This window comes from Eretmochelys imbricata, chromosome 8, assembly GCF_965152235.1.
Source record: "Eretmochelys imbricata isolate rEreImb1 chromosome 8, rEreImb1.hap1, whole genome shotgun sequence".
In the NCBI taxonomy this organism is placed as follows: Eukaryota; Metazoa; Chordata; order Testudines; family Cheloniidae; genus Eretmochelys; species Eretmochelys imbricata.
The window spans coordinates 3,720,721-3,738,060 of record NC_135579.1 but is presented as its reverse complement, the minus strand read 5'-3'; the positions used below and the strand labels follow the sequence as shown (position 1 = coordinate 3,738,060).

General features: G+C 42.5%; 1 protein-coding gene across 1 annotated transcript in view; it reads left to right on the top strand.

Annotated features, from left to right (window-relative positions):
- The window catches only part of SGCD (sarcoglycan delta), a 203,764-nt gene that overhangs the window by 125,946 nt on the left and 60,478 nt on the right, over nt 1-17,340 (top strand). The window contains exons 4-5 of the mRNA XM_077824280.1: nt 1,136-1,223; nt 4,417-4,536. Coding sequence (XP_077680406.1) covers nt 1,136-1,223; nt 4,417-4,536 — 208 coding nt within the window. The remainder of the gene's footprint in view (nt 1-1,135; nt 1,224-4,416; nt 4,537-17,340) is intronic.

The following is a 17,340-nucleotide window of genomic DNA, read 5'->3' as shown; positions in this document are numbered from 1 at the left end:
CTTTGGTACCAGCAACCACTGAGAAATCCATACTGTGTGATCTGTGGATCCTGTTAGTGAGAAGCTGTTGGAGAGCACTGACTAGTGTGTGCCCTGCATGTGCTTTTAGACAGAAGGAGCCAGCTGATTTCCACTGCCGGTTTCCTTTGGCTTCCTTCTATGAGTACGGTACCTGAAGAGGCCCATGCCAGGGAGCCACAGAGTTCCCATATTGCAATAGCTGCTCTTATTTATTTATTTTTCCCCGCTGATGAATTGAAAATGGAATATTTAAGAATGGCCAAAAGCCTGTGAGCTAAAGCAATAGGGTCAAATCCAGCTGTGTAACTCCATTGAAATCAATGCGTTGAATCTTGCTCAGAGTGCTCAGCGCCGTGGACTGTATGTTAATGCTATGTAATGGTATGTATGGTACGCCTCATAAGTGGATTGAGAACAAAAAAGCTGTTTTAAAATGTTATCAAGAATCTCTCTCATTCATATTTCCCCCCACACTCTCACACAACGCACATGTTCCCACACACCCACACACTCACAAAACACCCACACTCACAAAATAACACCTGCTCATTTAATCTGGAGTTTTATGCAGATGTTATAGGTTTGATTACCAAATATGCTGCAGTAACTAAGGAGAGGACCAACCCGAACCCCAGGTCCAAACACCCTAAAATGTTGGGAAGTTCAAATCAGACTCACCTCGCACAAATGTTTTTAAATAACAGGTTGGTCAGATTACACCAGTAATAAAGATGACAGTTCCTACAGTATAATTAGACTTTAGTGCACTGTCCAGGGTAAAGAGGGAAGTGGGACTGATCATTTAGAGGCCTGTGCAAAGTGAATGCACTGTGGGTGTGAAACACTGTCCCCGGACACTGGTGGGGTTATGTAACGTCCACTGCGCAGTCACTGTACTGGTGCATGTTCTGATGCAGGGTTCAATCCGAACACAAACTAACACACACGAGCATCTTCCCTGCACTTCAAACAGACTTCTAACTTTATGACCATTTTTCAAAGATCAGGAGAAACGAGAAGCCGCATGACCGAGCACACACATCCTACAGCTTTCTCAAGAGTATTCTTCTTTAAGCTCCCTTCTTATTTGCTTTCTCTTGTGCTCTTATTATAGGGCAATCCATTGTACTTCCAATCTGCCAGAAATGTTACAGTGAACATTCTCAATGAGAAGACTAAAGTCCTTACTCGTCTTGTAACAGGTAAGGAAGAGAAAACACCAGAGGAAAGAATTAAGAAGATGTAAAGGACCCTGTGCTGTGGGATAATTTACAATCATTAAACAGTACAGAGGAGGGTAGCTAAGGCTTCTAGTGAAGTACAACTTAAAAGTTAGCTCCACTTTGTAGAAACAAAAGATAAGAACGTTAGGGCTGTGCTGGAGAAGAAGCTGGCTGCACATTTCTAATAAAGAAGCTGAAAATTATTGTCACTTGAAAGTCAATCCAGAGACAAAAGGTTAGTTGTATGACTTCAGGGTCAGGAAGAAAATATTCAGTCTGACATTTCATTTGAACAGGCACAGGATTGTCCCAAGATACTTTTAACTTGCCTAAGATCTCTTGAACTCTGTTGGTTAGCACCATCTGTGCACAGATGCTCTGCAATTGAGTGCTTTCCAAACCCAAAGCTCCTTCTGCTGCTAAAGAACCCTTATTCTCAGGAGCATTAGCACTTCATGTTTGATGGGGAAACCAATGTTTCAGAAATCCACCGCACGGGTATGTCTTTGAGAGCATGTGTGATTTGTGTCGAGAGAGCGGCACGTAAAATGCGTAATATACAAACAGAGCAGGCTATGACCGGGGAGAAGAATTGCTGTGTGGTGAAGCCAGTAATCCATAAACATGTTGTTTCTACATGAGTTTGGATTGTCTGGCTGGCTCCATCTCACCTCCAGCCACAGGGCTAAATAATTAACCAGCTTCAGTAACCAATGACTTAAGGTGCATGTGAAAATTGCCGTGAGGAGGAAAATAAATTCAATCCTGAGCTCCCAGATTTTGCCATTCAGAAGGAACTTGTTTACTTTGTTGGTCATTTGCCATTTATTTCCCATGGAAACTTTGTATCGCTCAAGTGATTCTGTTTTGGTAGAGCTTGGAAGTGTCTAGATGGCTGTTAGTAGAAGATACAGCAGCTCTGTCACACACACACACGCACAAAGCACACACCATGCCAACACCGAAATGAGACCCAACACAGCAAAGTGGCTAGTAGAGATGCAGCCTCTAATGAAGGCATGGGAGGTTGACTTTTGGAAAAGATCATAAACTTACTGCTGCCGGCCTGTTTGGCTTGGAATGTCAGATGCTTCTTCACCATTGGGATCGGTGCAACATAAATAACCAAATACTTTTAATTTGATGTATAAAGGCTGCAATCAACACCCATGACATGCTCTGGGTATCTTTGCATACACTTAAAAGTCATGGTAAATTATATGATACCATATAATATAACTGAACCTAAATATAGCTACTCTAAAAAATCTCCTGCTCCATAGTTTAGAAACCAACTCCTGATGACAGCAGTAATCGTAATCGAATATAGTAGCACTGTGTGTGTCTGTAAGCCCACATCCCCCTTACATGCCTCAGAAGAAGGGTGGGATAACACAGCATATCTCAAATACAAATTCTTTAACGAGGAGTGGGGAAGAGAATTCCACAATCGAGAGCCCTTCATAGAGAACACCCTGCCAGCTGCTCCCATCTCTTTAAATTGAGGGGTTTCCAGTTTAAGCAACTCTGCTGATCTCAGCTGAGGTGGAACTGCATGCAGAGCGAGGCTGTCTTCTCAAGGAACCAGTTTCCACATAGGGCTTTACCGGTTAAAACCGACACCTGGAACTCCGCACAGAGAACTCACAGGCTGCCAACACAGCTCAGGGAAAGCTGATGATGTGAGATCTCAGTGTGACACTCTGATTAGTAAGCAGGGTGCTGCATTCCGCGCCAGAGTCCGTTCCGAGTGGTCTTAAGATGATAGTCCCGTATTGAGCGCATTGCAGTCGTGGGTAGGTAGAGAGAGAAATTCGAACCTAAAAGCTGCCAAAAATTGTGAGATTTTCTCAGAATAATTTGCAGGATCCTTTAGTGTTTCCACAGAAGTAAACAGTTTCTACCTTCTGTACCCACCACTGTGCACACAATTAATTGTTTGTGCACTCAGGCAGCATTGGCATGCATAAATGCTAGTGCACACAATTGCATGGGCAAGCAATTGTGAGCACACAGTGTTAAAGCCCACATTTAAAAACCTTGGTCCTTCAAGAGTCATTTCTCTTCTGAGAAGTGAGACTAGTCAGGGAGACAGTGAGAGAAACATTTGGGTCTGGTCATCTGCCAATGAGCCATGGCAAATCAATCAGGTTTTGTTGTGCGTGGCATGGGATAGGTAGGAGAGGAATGTTAAGTGGTGATTTTTACAAGTTGAGTCCTGGTCAGGTAGCAGAAGGGTCAGTTCTTTGCACTGCTGAGCCACAGACCAGCAAGGAATGGCCACAAGGGCAGGTAATGTTTGTCAGGCTTTGGAACAAAAAGCATTACCAGAGACTTCTCAGCATGAGATTGCAGAGCACATCAAAAGACAGCAGTAGTATTAAGATAAGAGCTAAATACTGGGGAAGTGTTACTCATATAAAACTTTCTGAAATATTAAAGGTGACTTCCCTTTATTTTGTCTTGTACACGCTTGAAAGCCAGTCACTTAGGGCCTCATCCTGTGAAGGCTCATTTGAAAATGCTCATCCCTTCTCAGGGTCAGACTCTTAGTACTGTACCTCATCTGCTCCTATTGATTTCAGTAGAACAGGCCATCAGTCTACAGTTCAAAATGAAGCACTTGCTCCTGATTTTTGTATTCCTTTTGGATTGGAGCATGTCAGATACCAGCATCAGTTTATTCAGGGTAAATTGGATTTATATGAAAGTCAGAGCCAAGCAAAGAAAGGGCAGATGTTGGACTTGCTTCCTTTCGTCCTTTTCATACACTCATGCCTTGCAAAAATCTTCGTACCTTGTACAGCTGTGCCAATGCACTTAAATCAGGGCTGATAACACACTCTGCTATTTCATGTCTGGGTCTTTCTTTAGCAGAAACTCCCAGTTGTGATAAGTTGCTTGGTGGTTTTGTAATGTCAACAAATGTTCATTAAGGCATAGGAAGAAATCATGGTCATTTTTACAGGGCGGTTTAAACATCATGTTATTACCTTGTCCTAAGGAGAAGTCACACGCTCAAGAGGAGAAATCTCTCTGAGTGGTTGATCAAATTGTAGATCATACATGCAGAATTACTGAGATAATCTCAACACTCAGATTTATTGCATTCATAAAAATACCATATGATTTTCTTCAGAAAACATGGGCTAAACCTGTTCTCCTGTTCTAGGTCCCCAAGCAGTGGAAGCACACAGCCAAAAATTTGAGGTGAAATCCCTCTCTGGAAAATTGCTGTTTTCTGCAGATGACAACGAAGTGGTCGTGGGAGCAGAGAGACTGAGAGTTTTAGGTAAGAGCTCTTAGACAAATCAACTGTTCTAAAACTGTCTAAACTTCTCAGAAAGTTTTCTAAGAGCTTGGTCGAGCTCGGTTTGAAGTCAACACCAAAACTCTTGTTGACATCAGTGGGGGTTGGTCAAGCCTTGGGAGACTGGACTGCTCATGGGATTGGTAATGGGACTCACTGCCTTGCACCTACATCTGTGCTTTGAATGTGCCTCAAGCTGATTGTGACCGTTGCTGTCATGTGATGGCTGTTGGCTAGCCTTCCTAATAAGTTACTGGTGGCTGCAATCCAGGTTCACTGGAGAAGTAAATAACTAGTTTTGGCAGTCTTAGCAGAGAGGCCAAACACTGGATGATTTTGGAGGCTGAGCTACCTGCTCAATCCTTTGGGTCCAAGATGACGGATGATAATGGAGCAGTGTAGGGTAGCTTTCACGGCCACAGTCACTGTCCTGGGAATAAACAGAGGACTCCAGTCCTGTTGATCTGGTCCTTTCACCAACCCTACATTCATTCTAAAGCAATACGATTTTCAGAAGAACTGCTTCCCACATTGTATTTTTAGTCTCCATACTAATTTCCTTGATAGTCTATGAGCTTTTATCTTATATTACCTAATTTTTCCTTAATATCCATATGAGAGTTTGCTGTGTCTTGGAGCCCAATATGGCTTTTTTGCTGGCATGGCTTAATCCGCTAGACCCAATGAGGGATTCACCCCGCCCCCCTTGGCAGGCAGCCAGACTCTCCACTGTTGTCATTCACTGGAGTTCTTCAGTAATTCAAGGTAGGCCGGAGTAACACGAACTCCCACCAGACTCTGCAGGAGTCCTATTGGCAGGATTCTCTGTTGAAAGCCACAGAATTGGTGCATCCCTCTGCTGCTGCTCCTCTTTGACTGGCTTAATTTACTTTGAGGGCTGTGCTTGATCTGAAAAACCCCTCCCCTATAAACCAGGGGTTTGTCTTTTTATGCTACCGCAGCCTGGATCAGCTTAACTCCCCAGAGTTTCCTGCACCAGGTCCTTCTGTCAAAGTTTATGCTGGCATTATCTTGTGAGTACGAGTGCTCGAATGCCTGAGCAGCCTTTGTGTTTATTTCAGTTAGGTGGAAAAGAGACTGTTTAGGTGTTTTTAATAATTTTAAACATTTTTTCCCCATAGTTATATATCGTAACCCCTTTAGAAGCGTGAAGCCTTTTCACCTTCCTCTGCAGCATGAGGCATGGGTCACTTGCAGGTTTAAACTAGTGTAAATGGTGGATTCTCTGTAAATTGAAGTCTTTCAATCATGATTTGCAGACTTCACTAACTCAGCCAGAGGTTAGGCAGGTTCTGTGGCCTGCGATGTGCAGGAGCTCAGACTAGATGATCACGATCATAGAATCAGAATCATAGAATATCAGGGTTGGAAGGGACCTCAGGAGGTCATCTAGTCCAACCCCCTGCTCAAAGCAGGACCAATCCCCAACTAAATCATCCCAGCCAAGGCTTTGTCAAGCCTGACCTTAAAAACCTCTAAGGAAGGAGATTCCACCACCTCCCTAGGTAACCCTTTCCTGTGCTTCACCACCCTCCCAGTGAAAAAGTTTTTCCTAATATCCAACCTAAACCTCCCCCACTGCAACTTGAGACCATTACTCCTTTTTGTGTCAAGGAGTAATGATGGTCCCTTCTGCCAATAGAGTCTGTGAGCCTAAATCTGTTGCCCTCCAGTACAGTGCTTGCTGTTTGGTTATAGAAGGCTTGCAAAGGAGTATTGGGTGGAGGATGTTTTTAATTGAGAAAAAAGAGCATGCAAGTGTTCATTTAAAAAATAAAACAACCTACATATCTATTGTGACAGGGTCAGGCCAGATGGCTACAGGAGAGTAATAGAAGGCAGATATATTAGCCCCAGGTTAAGTAGGTCCCTTTTCCCTGGGTAAGGTAACAGGGAAGGTTCCAGAACAATCAGAAACCTTCTGGAGACAATTAAGAGAGACAGGCTGATTAGAACACCTGCAGCCAATCAAGAAGCTGTTAGAATCAATTAAGGCAGGCTAATCCGGGCATCTGGGTTTAAAAAGGAGCTCACTTCAGTTTGTGGTGTGTGTGTGAGGATCTGGGAGCAAGAGGCACTAGGAGCTGAGAGTGAGAACACGGACTATTGGAGGACTGAGGAGTACAAGCATTATCAGACACCAGGAGGAAGGTCCTATGGTAAGAATAAAGAAGGTGTTGGGAGGAGGCCATGGGGAAGTAGCCCAGGGAGTTGTAGCTGTCGCCCAGCTGTTCCAGGAGGCACTCTAGACAGCTGCATGCCACAGGGCCTTGGGCTGGAACCCGGAATAGAGGGCAGGCCTGGGTTCCCCCAAACCTCCCAACTCCTGGTCAGACACAGGAGGAGTCGAACTGGACTGTGGGTTCGAAAAAACGGACAAGCTGAGGGCTGCCGTGAAGCTCCAAGGCGAGCAAATCCGCCAATAAGCACAAGACCCACCAAGGTAGAGGAGGAACTTTGTCACACTATGTAATATACCTCTCTATATCTATCACTTTCTGTATGGAATATGTGTGTATTTTTATATATATATATATATATATATATATATGTTTATATGGATTTTGTAATTTGGTGCTTTCCAGACTTCATGGTGTCTCTTTTTTATTAGAAAATTTAAAAATTGACCGTTAAAGCAAATGTGCAGTTTTAGAGCAGTAAAATATATACCACAAAATTAGGCTCTTAACACAAGTCTCCTATCCTCCACTGCATTTTTCAGAGATATTGGATCAATTCAATTCTTATGAATTCAGGAGATGATCAGTCTAAGTATTCTCCTGGAGATCTCAGAGTAGAAGGATATTTTAGACCATTTTTCTTGGTCAAACCAAGTGATAATTAGCTGATAAAAAGTATTCCACAGGTTGCAAATACTCCTTTTCAGATGACATAGCTCGAAAAATATTTGTCTATTATTTGCTTGAATTGCTCTGGAGGAAGCAGCAGTAGTTTTAGATATATCAGTTTGAGTTTATGCCTCATTGTAGTCACTGGAACATAAGGAGTGGGGAGCTTGCTAATGCTATCGTGCATTTTTATTTATGTTTGCAGCAGAATCTCTCTCAAGGTTTTATCAGGCTTAGGTAGAGACATGAAAGAAGAAAAGATATGGTGACAGGAGAATAGAGGTTATACTGTACAGTATTTCAGTAACCTTGAGCTGCAACGTTTTCAGCGTTTGTGTTGGGCTTTGATTTTTTTCGCCCTCGTTTCTGTAATCTAACTGTGTCTCAAAAAGTGGTTGTCGTCGCTGCTTACCATGCCAGGAGATGTTATTCTGTATCTTTGTATTCCTTCCAATATTCTTGTCTGGACCTGAGGGTCAGGATCCTGGATGAAGATAGGCAGGAGTAGTGGCAGGAGCCGAAGCCAGGGGTCAGAGCTGGTGTCGGAGTGAAGCTGAGGGACAAAGCCAGAGTCTGAGTCGGGAGTCAAGCCGAAGGACAGAACTGGAGGCGGGAACAAGAATTGGGCCAGGAGTCAATACCAGGGATCAGGATCAGTGCTGGGGCTCTGGGGATCGATGGAAGTCAGGATCTAAGTCAGAGCAGAGGTCAATTCCAGGAGTTCAAAGACAGAGAAGCAGGACAGACGTGGCAGCTACGTAGGAGTCCACATTGTTGCCTGGACATATCTCTTTACCTTAGGTATTTATATGGCCCTCATTACCATAATATTTGAACACCTCACAATCTTTAATGCATTTATCCTCACACACCCCTGTGAGGTTTTGCAGGGCTATTACCCCATTTTACAAATGGGAAACCGAGGCACAGCGAGATGAAGTGATTTGCCAAAGGTCACACAGGGAGTCTGTGGCAGAGTGGAGAATTTAACATGGTTACTAGGCTGGTGACCTAACCACTGGATCATCCTCTATACAGCGGGCTATGGCTTTGATTCACAGTCAACCCCTCAGAGGCAGAATCTGCCACCGTTACTCCCACTGAGTAGAACTTCATTCCTCATTGAGTCTCACATGGCAGACATTCACGGAGGAGGACAGCTTAGGGTTCCCTATATCGTCCCCCACACTGTATAGCTTGGCACGCACCAAAAAGACACAATCTAGTGCTGATTTGGGTATCTCCCAAGGGCTCATAAACTCTCACACTCTGAACAGTGGAAGGAGAAACAAACTGGCCCTAACTAAATTCACATGTTGTGCTGTAAACAGTTCCCCTCTCTCACATACCCCTTCCCCCACCCCGAAATAAAACAAATTATGATAATCTAAAAAATGTTGTATCTAAGAGATGCTTCAGTAAAAGAACATTGAAAAGTAACTTTGATATACATTAATTACCAATTTCGTTCTACAGCACATTGAACATTATAACATTTATAAACAAAGGATAATCATAAAGCATTATTCTAACTGTTAATTAGCTCTATTTATTCTCCAGATTAGTTTTTAAATATGCCCTCTAGATGCCACTTGATACTAATTACCAGTTACATTATTATCTCTATACAAAAGCATTTTTAATTAAATCTAAAGCAATTTAAATTAGTGAGAGTTTTTACAGAAATTAAACTGTGGTCAGATTCTTAATTTAGCCTTTTAAAACAACATCAGATGGCATGCTGGAATCAGTTCTCCCAAAGGCCTTGACATCTTTTTGGACGTTAGATTTCAGAGTTTGTTTTCAGGAAAGCTTGCCAACAAATTCTGGTAATTAATATTTATGGTGGGAAGTGAATTGATGTTTTTCTTTTACTGAATATTGGTGGAAATCCAGATGAATTGTGATGATCTTAAAACAAGACAATATGGAGAGTGCTTACGCATTGTACTGGCTGTTTTGGTCTCTGGTTTTAAATTGTAGAGGAAGCGCCAATATAGACATGTGGGAGTCAGGTTGAGGTGCAGTGGGACGTAGTCACTGTACACAAGTGCCATATTTGGTGGTTCTCGTGGTATGACAAAGATCACTAATAAGGCATCTAAGAGTTTCCTTTGATTTCAGTGGGCTTTGCATAAGGCCCCTATTGTATAAAACATACGAATTCCAGGGCAGAGATTGTCCCCAAGTGAAAGGAGTCCCAAACTTGACGACCAGAATATAAATGGTTACTATTGCTATTACTAAACACTGGGTTAAACCCTCTCCCCATGGCACAGGCCAGCTAAAGCGGCTGTGCTTTCCTGAGGTTATGGTGGGACGGAATCCTGCCCCCTCAATCTCCCAGGCTCATGACTGCAGTAGCTCTTCTGCAGGGGAGTTTGACCCAAGTCTCATTCTGCCCACATTACATCCCTACACACCAGAATGTCAGAGCCCCCTTGGAGCTGAGCTGACCCCTTTCATTGTCTCCTCTCCTGTAGCCATGTCTGTGTAGCAAAACTGCTCTGGTTCTACTGAGCTCACATCCTTCTGTGGCCCTAAGTGGGGGACCCATGGTAAATTCCATGTGGACCATGAAATGGAGCATCAATATACAGAATTTGAGGGTGTTGCTAACCACACTTGCTTTCTGGACCATTCTCTGTTTTGGGATCATTGTTCTTCCGAGCAGTTTTTCCTGCTGATTTGATTTCACTAATGTGTCTAGTAACCCAGGTGGAGTCTCAGGTGCTGAAATGTAATTGCTAATTTATTAATAGGTCTGTAGTCATTTGTTCCAAAGGCACATTTCTACTTCGTTATTTACAGGAGAAATGTATTTACACCATAAAGATTTTAGTTAATAAAGCACTACAAATGGAAAGCAACATAACCTGGTATGCCTGTGGCTAAAGAACTCTCTACATAATGGCCTCACAGAATGATCACTTTAAACCAAAGGTTTGGTTTTGGTTTAATCTGTTTTGAATTTGCAGTCTTGTGTTCACAAGTATTAGACTGCCACTACACAAGAGAGGATGAAAGGGAATTTGTATTGCCCCCAGCGCTTTCCAGGTTGGTCAGGAGGAGGATACGGTTTAACATGAATGTGATGAACTAATATCTCTGTGTAAACCATCCCAGCTGTCTCAACGGCTTTGCGTCCTCAAACATTTTCAGTAGGTCTTGGGTTGCCGTAGTCTGGGAGGAACAAAGGAGGTGCTACAAAGGAGGTCCAAGCCTGATAGAGAACAAATAAGCCTCCTGATTCTTTTAGTGTTGCATTTTTAGTAAATTCTTGGCATACCCTTTACATACTGGGCTAGTTGAGATTTGTACAGCAGAATGAGTATAATAGTACAGCTGAGTTTTTATGAATACTAGCCACAACGTTATTTGCTTGTCAGTTACTTTTATTGCAAAGGTAAATGATAAACTCAGGACCTTTCAGGTGGAGATGGAAAAAGATGGGGAGTCTTATGCAGTACATTTTTTATCTTACAGTAATTTTTTATCATATACACTTCTCTGAGGGACGTTTGTTTCTGTCTAAAATGTTCAGGTCAAGACCTCTGCTTAACCTTTGCAGTGGTAATTGTGCTTTCAGAATGGCTTTTGGCTGGAGTCTGCATGGCAGTATGAGCAGTAGCCCCAGTTTCCCACCTTTGGAGGCAAAGCTTTCAAGTCTGGTACGAGTCAAAATGAAATGGACCGTGTGCTCTCACCTTTATGTCCCCTGAAATGCTGTGTGTGTGGACAAATAGCAGTCTTGAATCCCAGTGCTGAAATAGAGAGGATTGTGCGGTGTGTATTCCTGAGGTGAAACATCCCGGCCACAGTTCCAGTAGCTAGCTCTTCCGAAAGAGGGAGGACATCACTGGAGAGGGTTAAAATGTCTTGCCAGTGGTGACAGTTGTCCTTTGCGAACCATCTAAAAGATGATTGTGTCTGATTAAAATAAGGCACTGTGCTGTAGATGGTGGAAGACCACTTCTTTAGGAGGCTGCTGTGAGCCTGCAACACTCATTCTCAGTTTCTGTCCAGTTCTGACTGAGCTCTTGAGGACATTAGTAGTACTGATAATGTAACCTGGGAGTGAGAGCCACGTTCTGCCATCAGTGCGATGAAGAATGGACAAAGAGAAAAATTAAGTTACTGATGAAACATTATGACAAGTGCTAACAGTTTTTAGCCTTGGCAGCACTAAGGCTGGAAATAGTATTCATTTCCTTTATTCGTCAGGCAAAGCTGTGTGACTGCAGTCTTATTAAACCTCTAATGTGTTTTCTTTGCATCACTAGGATGCAAAAAAATCACATTTAACAAAGGAAAAAGGGATGCGATGAGAAATCAATACACTGTCCACCAGTAACTAAAGGCATGAGAAAGGGTGATCCATTTGCACCGTTTGGCTATGAACTGCAGTTGAACTGAGAGGAAATGAAGTTTCTTCCTCACTTTCAAATCCTGTGCGCCTGTAGACAGATTAAGGACCAAATCCTGAAGTCTTGATGTTTGCTCAGACAAACTGTGAGTGACACTCAGGAATTTTGCCTGGGTAAGCACTGAATACAAACCGAGGGCCCAGTCATGCTGTGAGATCCATGCATGAAGAGGACCCTCAGCCACTTTTGCAACAGCGTTCCTTGATGCTACAGGGACTCTTCAAGGGATGGGGTGGGCCGCAGGAAGAAGGTACATACTCTCCCCTGTACCTAGTGGAGCTCACAGTGCAAAGGTAATGTAGTCAGGCCAGCTTTCATATCATTGGTCCCCTTTTCTGCAGTGAGGATCCTCCTTTAGCGGTGTGCCCTAGGGGCTGCTTTTGGCTGCAGAAGTCCTGAGAGGGTGCACTGAGTGGGACTGCTGAGAGCACAGACCCCCAGGCCTCCTGCTATTGATATCCTGACGTCCCTGGGGAGCTTAGGGCATCATTGGCTTTGTGATTGGGAAAGGGGTGAGGAAGCAAATCCTGCCTTTCAATACAATGTCTGGAATTGCTCACAGCGATCTCCCCTTTCTCTCCTTCCCATGGGTTTTCCCAGGGAGGCGCAATCTGGCCAGGACTAAGGACTTTAGGACTTCATAGTTTGAACAGAAGTAGTAAGAAATATATTTAATGTTTTTGACCCTCGGTGGGCATCTTTGTCCTTCAACCCTAAGGCTGGAGCTGAACACAGCAGGGAAACAGCTGCCTTAAGCCAGTATGTTAAAACAAAATCCCTGGGCCCAAGAGACTTTCCCATAGAAAGGGCAGTCTGGTATAACTTACTGATATGTAAATTACATTGTTTTTATTTGCACTATCTGTTTTATTGGTGCCAGATACAAGAAAATTGGTTTGTCTGATTTGCAGAAAAAATCTGTGTTATCAGGCCCATGAGATTTATGGCATTTTTTTTCCTTTAAAGGGAATTAGTACAGACAATAATTGTTTGGTACCAAGGTAATCATCCTGGATTTTGGCTTCTCTAATGATTTTGTGGACTTTCAAAATATTTTATTTTATGTTTTTATTAAAAATAAACACAATTGTCAACAGTACGGTCATAAATATAAAGGGAAGGGTAACCACCTTTCTGTATACAGAACTATAAAATCCCTCCTGGCCAGAGGCAAAACCCCTTCACCTGTAAAGGGTTAAGAAGCTAAGATAACCTCGCTGGCACCTGACCAAAATGACCAATGAGGAGACAAGATACTTTCAAAGCTAGAGGGGGGGAACAAAGGGTCTATCTGTCTGTGTGATGCTTTTGCTGGGAACAGGTCAGGAATGCTCTTCAGAACTTCTGTTAAGTTAGTAAGTAATCTAGCTAGAAATGCATTAGATTTCCTTTTGTTTAAATGGCTGGTAAATAAGCTGTGCTGAATGGAATGTATATTCCTGTTTTTGTGTCTTTTTGTAATTTAAGGTTTTGCCTAGAGGGAGTCTCTATGTTTTGAATCTGATTACCCTGTAAGGTATTTACCATCCTGATTTTACAGAGGTGATTCTTTTACTTTTTCTTTAATTAAAATTCTTCTTTTAAGATCCTGATTGCTTTTTCATTGTTCTTAAGATCCAAGGGTTTGGGTCTGTGTTCACCTATGCAAATTGGTGAGGATTTTTATCAAGCCTTCCCCAGGAAAGGGGGTGTAGGGCTTGGGGGGATATTTTTTTGGGGAAGACGTCTCCAAGTGGGCTCTTTCCCTGTTCTTTGTTTAACACGCTTGGTGGTGGCATCTTAGGGTTCAAGGACAAGGCAAAGTTTGTACCTTGAGGAAGTTTTTAACCTAAGCTGGTAAGAATAAGCTTAGGAGGTTTTTCATGCAGGTCCCCACATCTGTACCCTAGAGTTCAGAGTGGGGAAGGAACCTTGACAAGTACCAATAATTAAAGATGGTGAGAAAGCAAAGGGAACAAAGCAGAGTTGAAGCAATATTGGTTATGGCAAAACAATGGCTAGTCTGCGAAAGAAAGAAAGGAAGGAAGGAAGATTTATTACTTTTTTCCACTACCCTCGCTGAATCTAGCCATTTTATATTGGTGAGGCACGGAATGGAACTTCTATTGATTTCGGATTTGATGGGATTACACGGGGAGTAATCACTATTACTGTGTTCACCCATTTAAGAACATAGATTAAGGATGAATAAGGCTTTTAAAGTAGCTCTGAATTAAAAGAAGCAGGCACAGATCATTACTGACTATATTGTATTGAATTTACTTCCCTCGGATCTGTTGGCACTGCCGTTAACTTTCTAAAGAGTCTAGCATATTGACCTGCTGGGACCCACAGAGGAGAACCTAGTTACATGGTATTTTAATGAGTGAGTTGCTGAATGCACCCTGATCAATAATAGTGACCACAGAAGCTTTTTGGAAATCACAACAGTGTACATTTTCCTCTGACTATCTGAAAAAAATTAATTTCAGATTACATGAAACTACAGGGAGTTTTTTAAAGAGAAGTTCATACAAGCTTAAAGTAATTAAGAATCTCTTCATAGAACAATTTGACTCCTATTTTATTGTAAAGCAGTGATTTAAAATACTAAAAATGTTCCATGGATGTAGGGTTATTAATAGAAGAGCAAATGGAACAAGAAAGAAATGTTGACCACGAAAAAGAAAAGGGTGGAAAATAACTTGGAAATGTACCCTGGTTCTTTTTATCTGGGCTGTGACCTTGTTTCTCTTTATACATGTGCAGTTTGCCCCTACCAATTGAACTGTAGTCACAGCTTTGAGTTCTCATGGCCAAGATTTTCAAAACTGGCCTAAAGTTTCAGCCTCACTGCAAATAATTGGCCTAATTTTCAAAAGTGCTAAGCACCCAGCTCCTCCCACTGGCTTTTCAAAGCTAGGCTACTTTTCAAGATGTCTAAGGGCTAGTTGACACTAGAATTGCCGAAGTGGTGCAGCTGCAGCACGGCTACTGCAGACGCTCTATGCTGATGGGAGAGAGCTCTCCTGTCGGCGTGATGAATCCACCTTTTCGAGAGGCAGTAGCTATGTGAGGAGCAAAAGCTCTCCCACTGACATAGTGCTGTCCACACTGGCACTTAGGTCGGTGTAACTTACGTCACTCGGGGGCTGCCTTTTTCAAACCATGGAGCAACATACGTTACACCAATGTAAGTGCTAGTGTGTACAAGCCCTAAGTGTGGATGTAGAGGTCCAACTTTAGTCATTCCGTTTTGAAAATCTTAGCCTGTCTGCTGGTGAGCTGATTGCCAGGAAGCACTGTCAGCAGAATAATCCACCCGTTGCCTACCAGTGCAACATCTTCAGTTGTCCATCTCTGCACATGCAAATTAATAAAGGTGGAAATCTGGTTTCACTGTTTTTGTATGGAGGAAGGAAATGCATGAGCATTGACACTCACCTGATAAATGTGCCAACGGCCAACTCTGAAAGGAAGGATCAGGGATAAAGCCTTCTTTTACCGTCGACAGGGATACAATATGAGATGTCACACAGCATGGTGCTGAGCAACGAAGAAGCAGCCCCATTGTGTGCAAGAGGCAGGATTCATGTCATGGGGCAGGTCATCTGCCAGAGCCTCAGCCTGTTGGGTCCCGTGCTGCTTCCACTTCTGAAGTGTAAGAGCAAAGTCTGGGTCCACAGCACCCCTCCAGCGGTGGGAGAAAGGGCCCGCTCTTTGACTCCACCGGCAACAGATGAAGCTGTTCAGAAAGGATGGAAACTGGCAGTGGTACTTAATTCTCAAATGGAGTTGAAGGGACCTGAAAGCCTGATTTAAACTCAAGCAGCTGCCTCTTGAAAGCGCGCTGTTGAGATTATTCTCACCCCATCCTTTTTTGCCTACCTGTGGTGGAGTGAAGGTATAGAGAAACCCAGAGCAGCAGCGGATGTAACAAGCCAACAGAGCTGGTATCAGGAGGTCGGCCGATGCTACAGAGTGGCAATAAGTCAGTGAACCCACAGAATACAGTCTCAAACGAAAGAAAAAATACGTGAAGTTGAACAGCAATCATTCCCTTAACATAAAAGTCTTGCTTCTTGCTAATGCAGTAGCTCAACACATGCAAAATATTTTGCCAGGTTTTACCCCACCAACTTACGCCAGTTCAGAGAAAAAACAACTCTCGGGTGGATCTTCACGGTCATTCAAAACACTTCAGATAGATCCTGTCACATGCTGTATAAGCACCTGATTGATTGTGTGGAATTAAGTTATTGGACAGAGAACCAGCTAATGGAAACACATTGATGAAATCATTTTTGAGGGATATTACATGGAATTTAAAATAAAGCTGAAATGGGTATATAGATTTTTCACTCAAACTGTTTATGAACATTTATCGCTGGTAAATTACAGTGTCGAAAGAGAGAATTGGTAGGCATGGGTTTTAATAGAAGTCTTTATGAAATAATAAGAATACAATAATTTATTATCTAGGGACATACAGTACGTATGGATACAAATTATATGATATTTGTCTGCTTAACTGTATCTGGCTGTTTGTAGACAAATGAGGCTGTGCTAAGTTAGATAGTCTTATAAGGTGAAAAAATACTTCCAATACTTTAAAATGAAACAGCATTTGATATTATAAATCTTTCACAGTGGATATGAACTGTTTTAATAACATCAACCAGGAGACAAAAATAATTTAGTAGTAAATTTCACTTAACTTTGCTTTTGCTTTATGTTCAATAAAAGTGGAGGAAGACTGAGATACCTCTAACTGGGGAGAGTGGTGATGGATACATGTGAAAATGTTCAGATTGTACATTTACCACATTTGCCAAAGATCTGCTTTCCTCAACTAAAGCAAAATGAAAACAAGAACTGAGAGGTTTGCAAAGCTGATGTTATTGAATTCTAGCAACAGAATCCAAAGTAGCTAACAGGCCAGAGTTTTACAGGAATCCCAGTCTGGTTAAATACCTTACAGATGGTAAATACTTTACAAATATACCCCCTAAAGTTGTAGTGTTATTAGTATACGTTGCAGGAGTGAGTAATGGGAAAGGATACTCTCACAATAGGAAGACACAAAATGTATGGAATAGAAGTGCAATAAGTGTTTTGTTTTTTCTTTTCAATTTGTAACCAAATGCCGGTCAAATATTCATAACTGAGGTTATGAATAAGGAACAGAAGCAAAGGGAAATGAACTGGTTGTGGCTGGGCATAAACTTCTGAATACTACCCACATTTTGCTCCATTGTTCTGGGCCATCTCTATTCTCAGGTTATTGACTTTCCAGGATAGCCTGTCTATGGCCCGGTCTAGAGTAGCAGGAACTGCCAGAGTTCTAGGGAGAGTGCATATCTCATGGGACTGGTTATGAGACACAGGATTTTCCACCTTAACTGTAAATCCTCTATTTCCAACTCGCTTGGGTCAGGAATTAACCCCAATTTGCAACTGTGTGAGACCTGGCCAGTGACCTGTGTGACGTGAGTTGATTTGCTCATTCC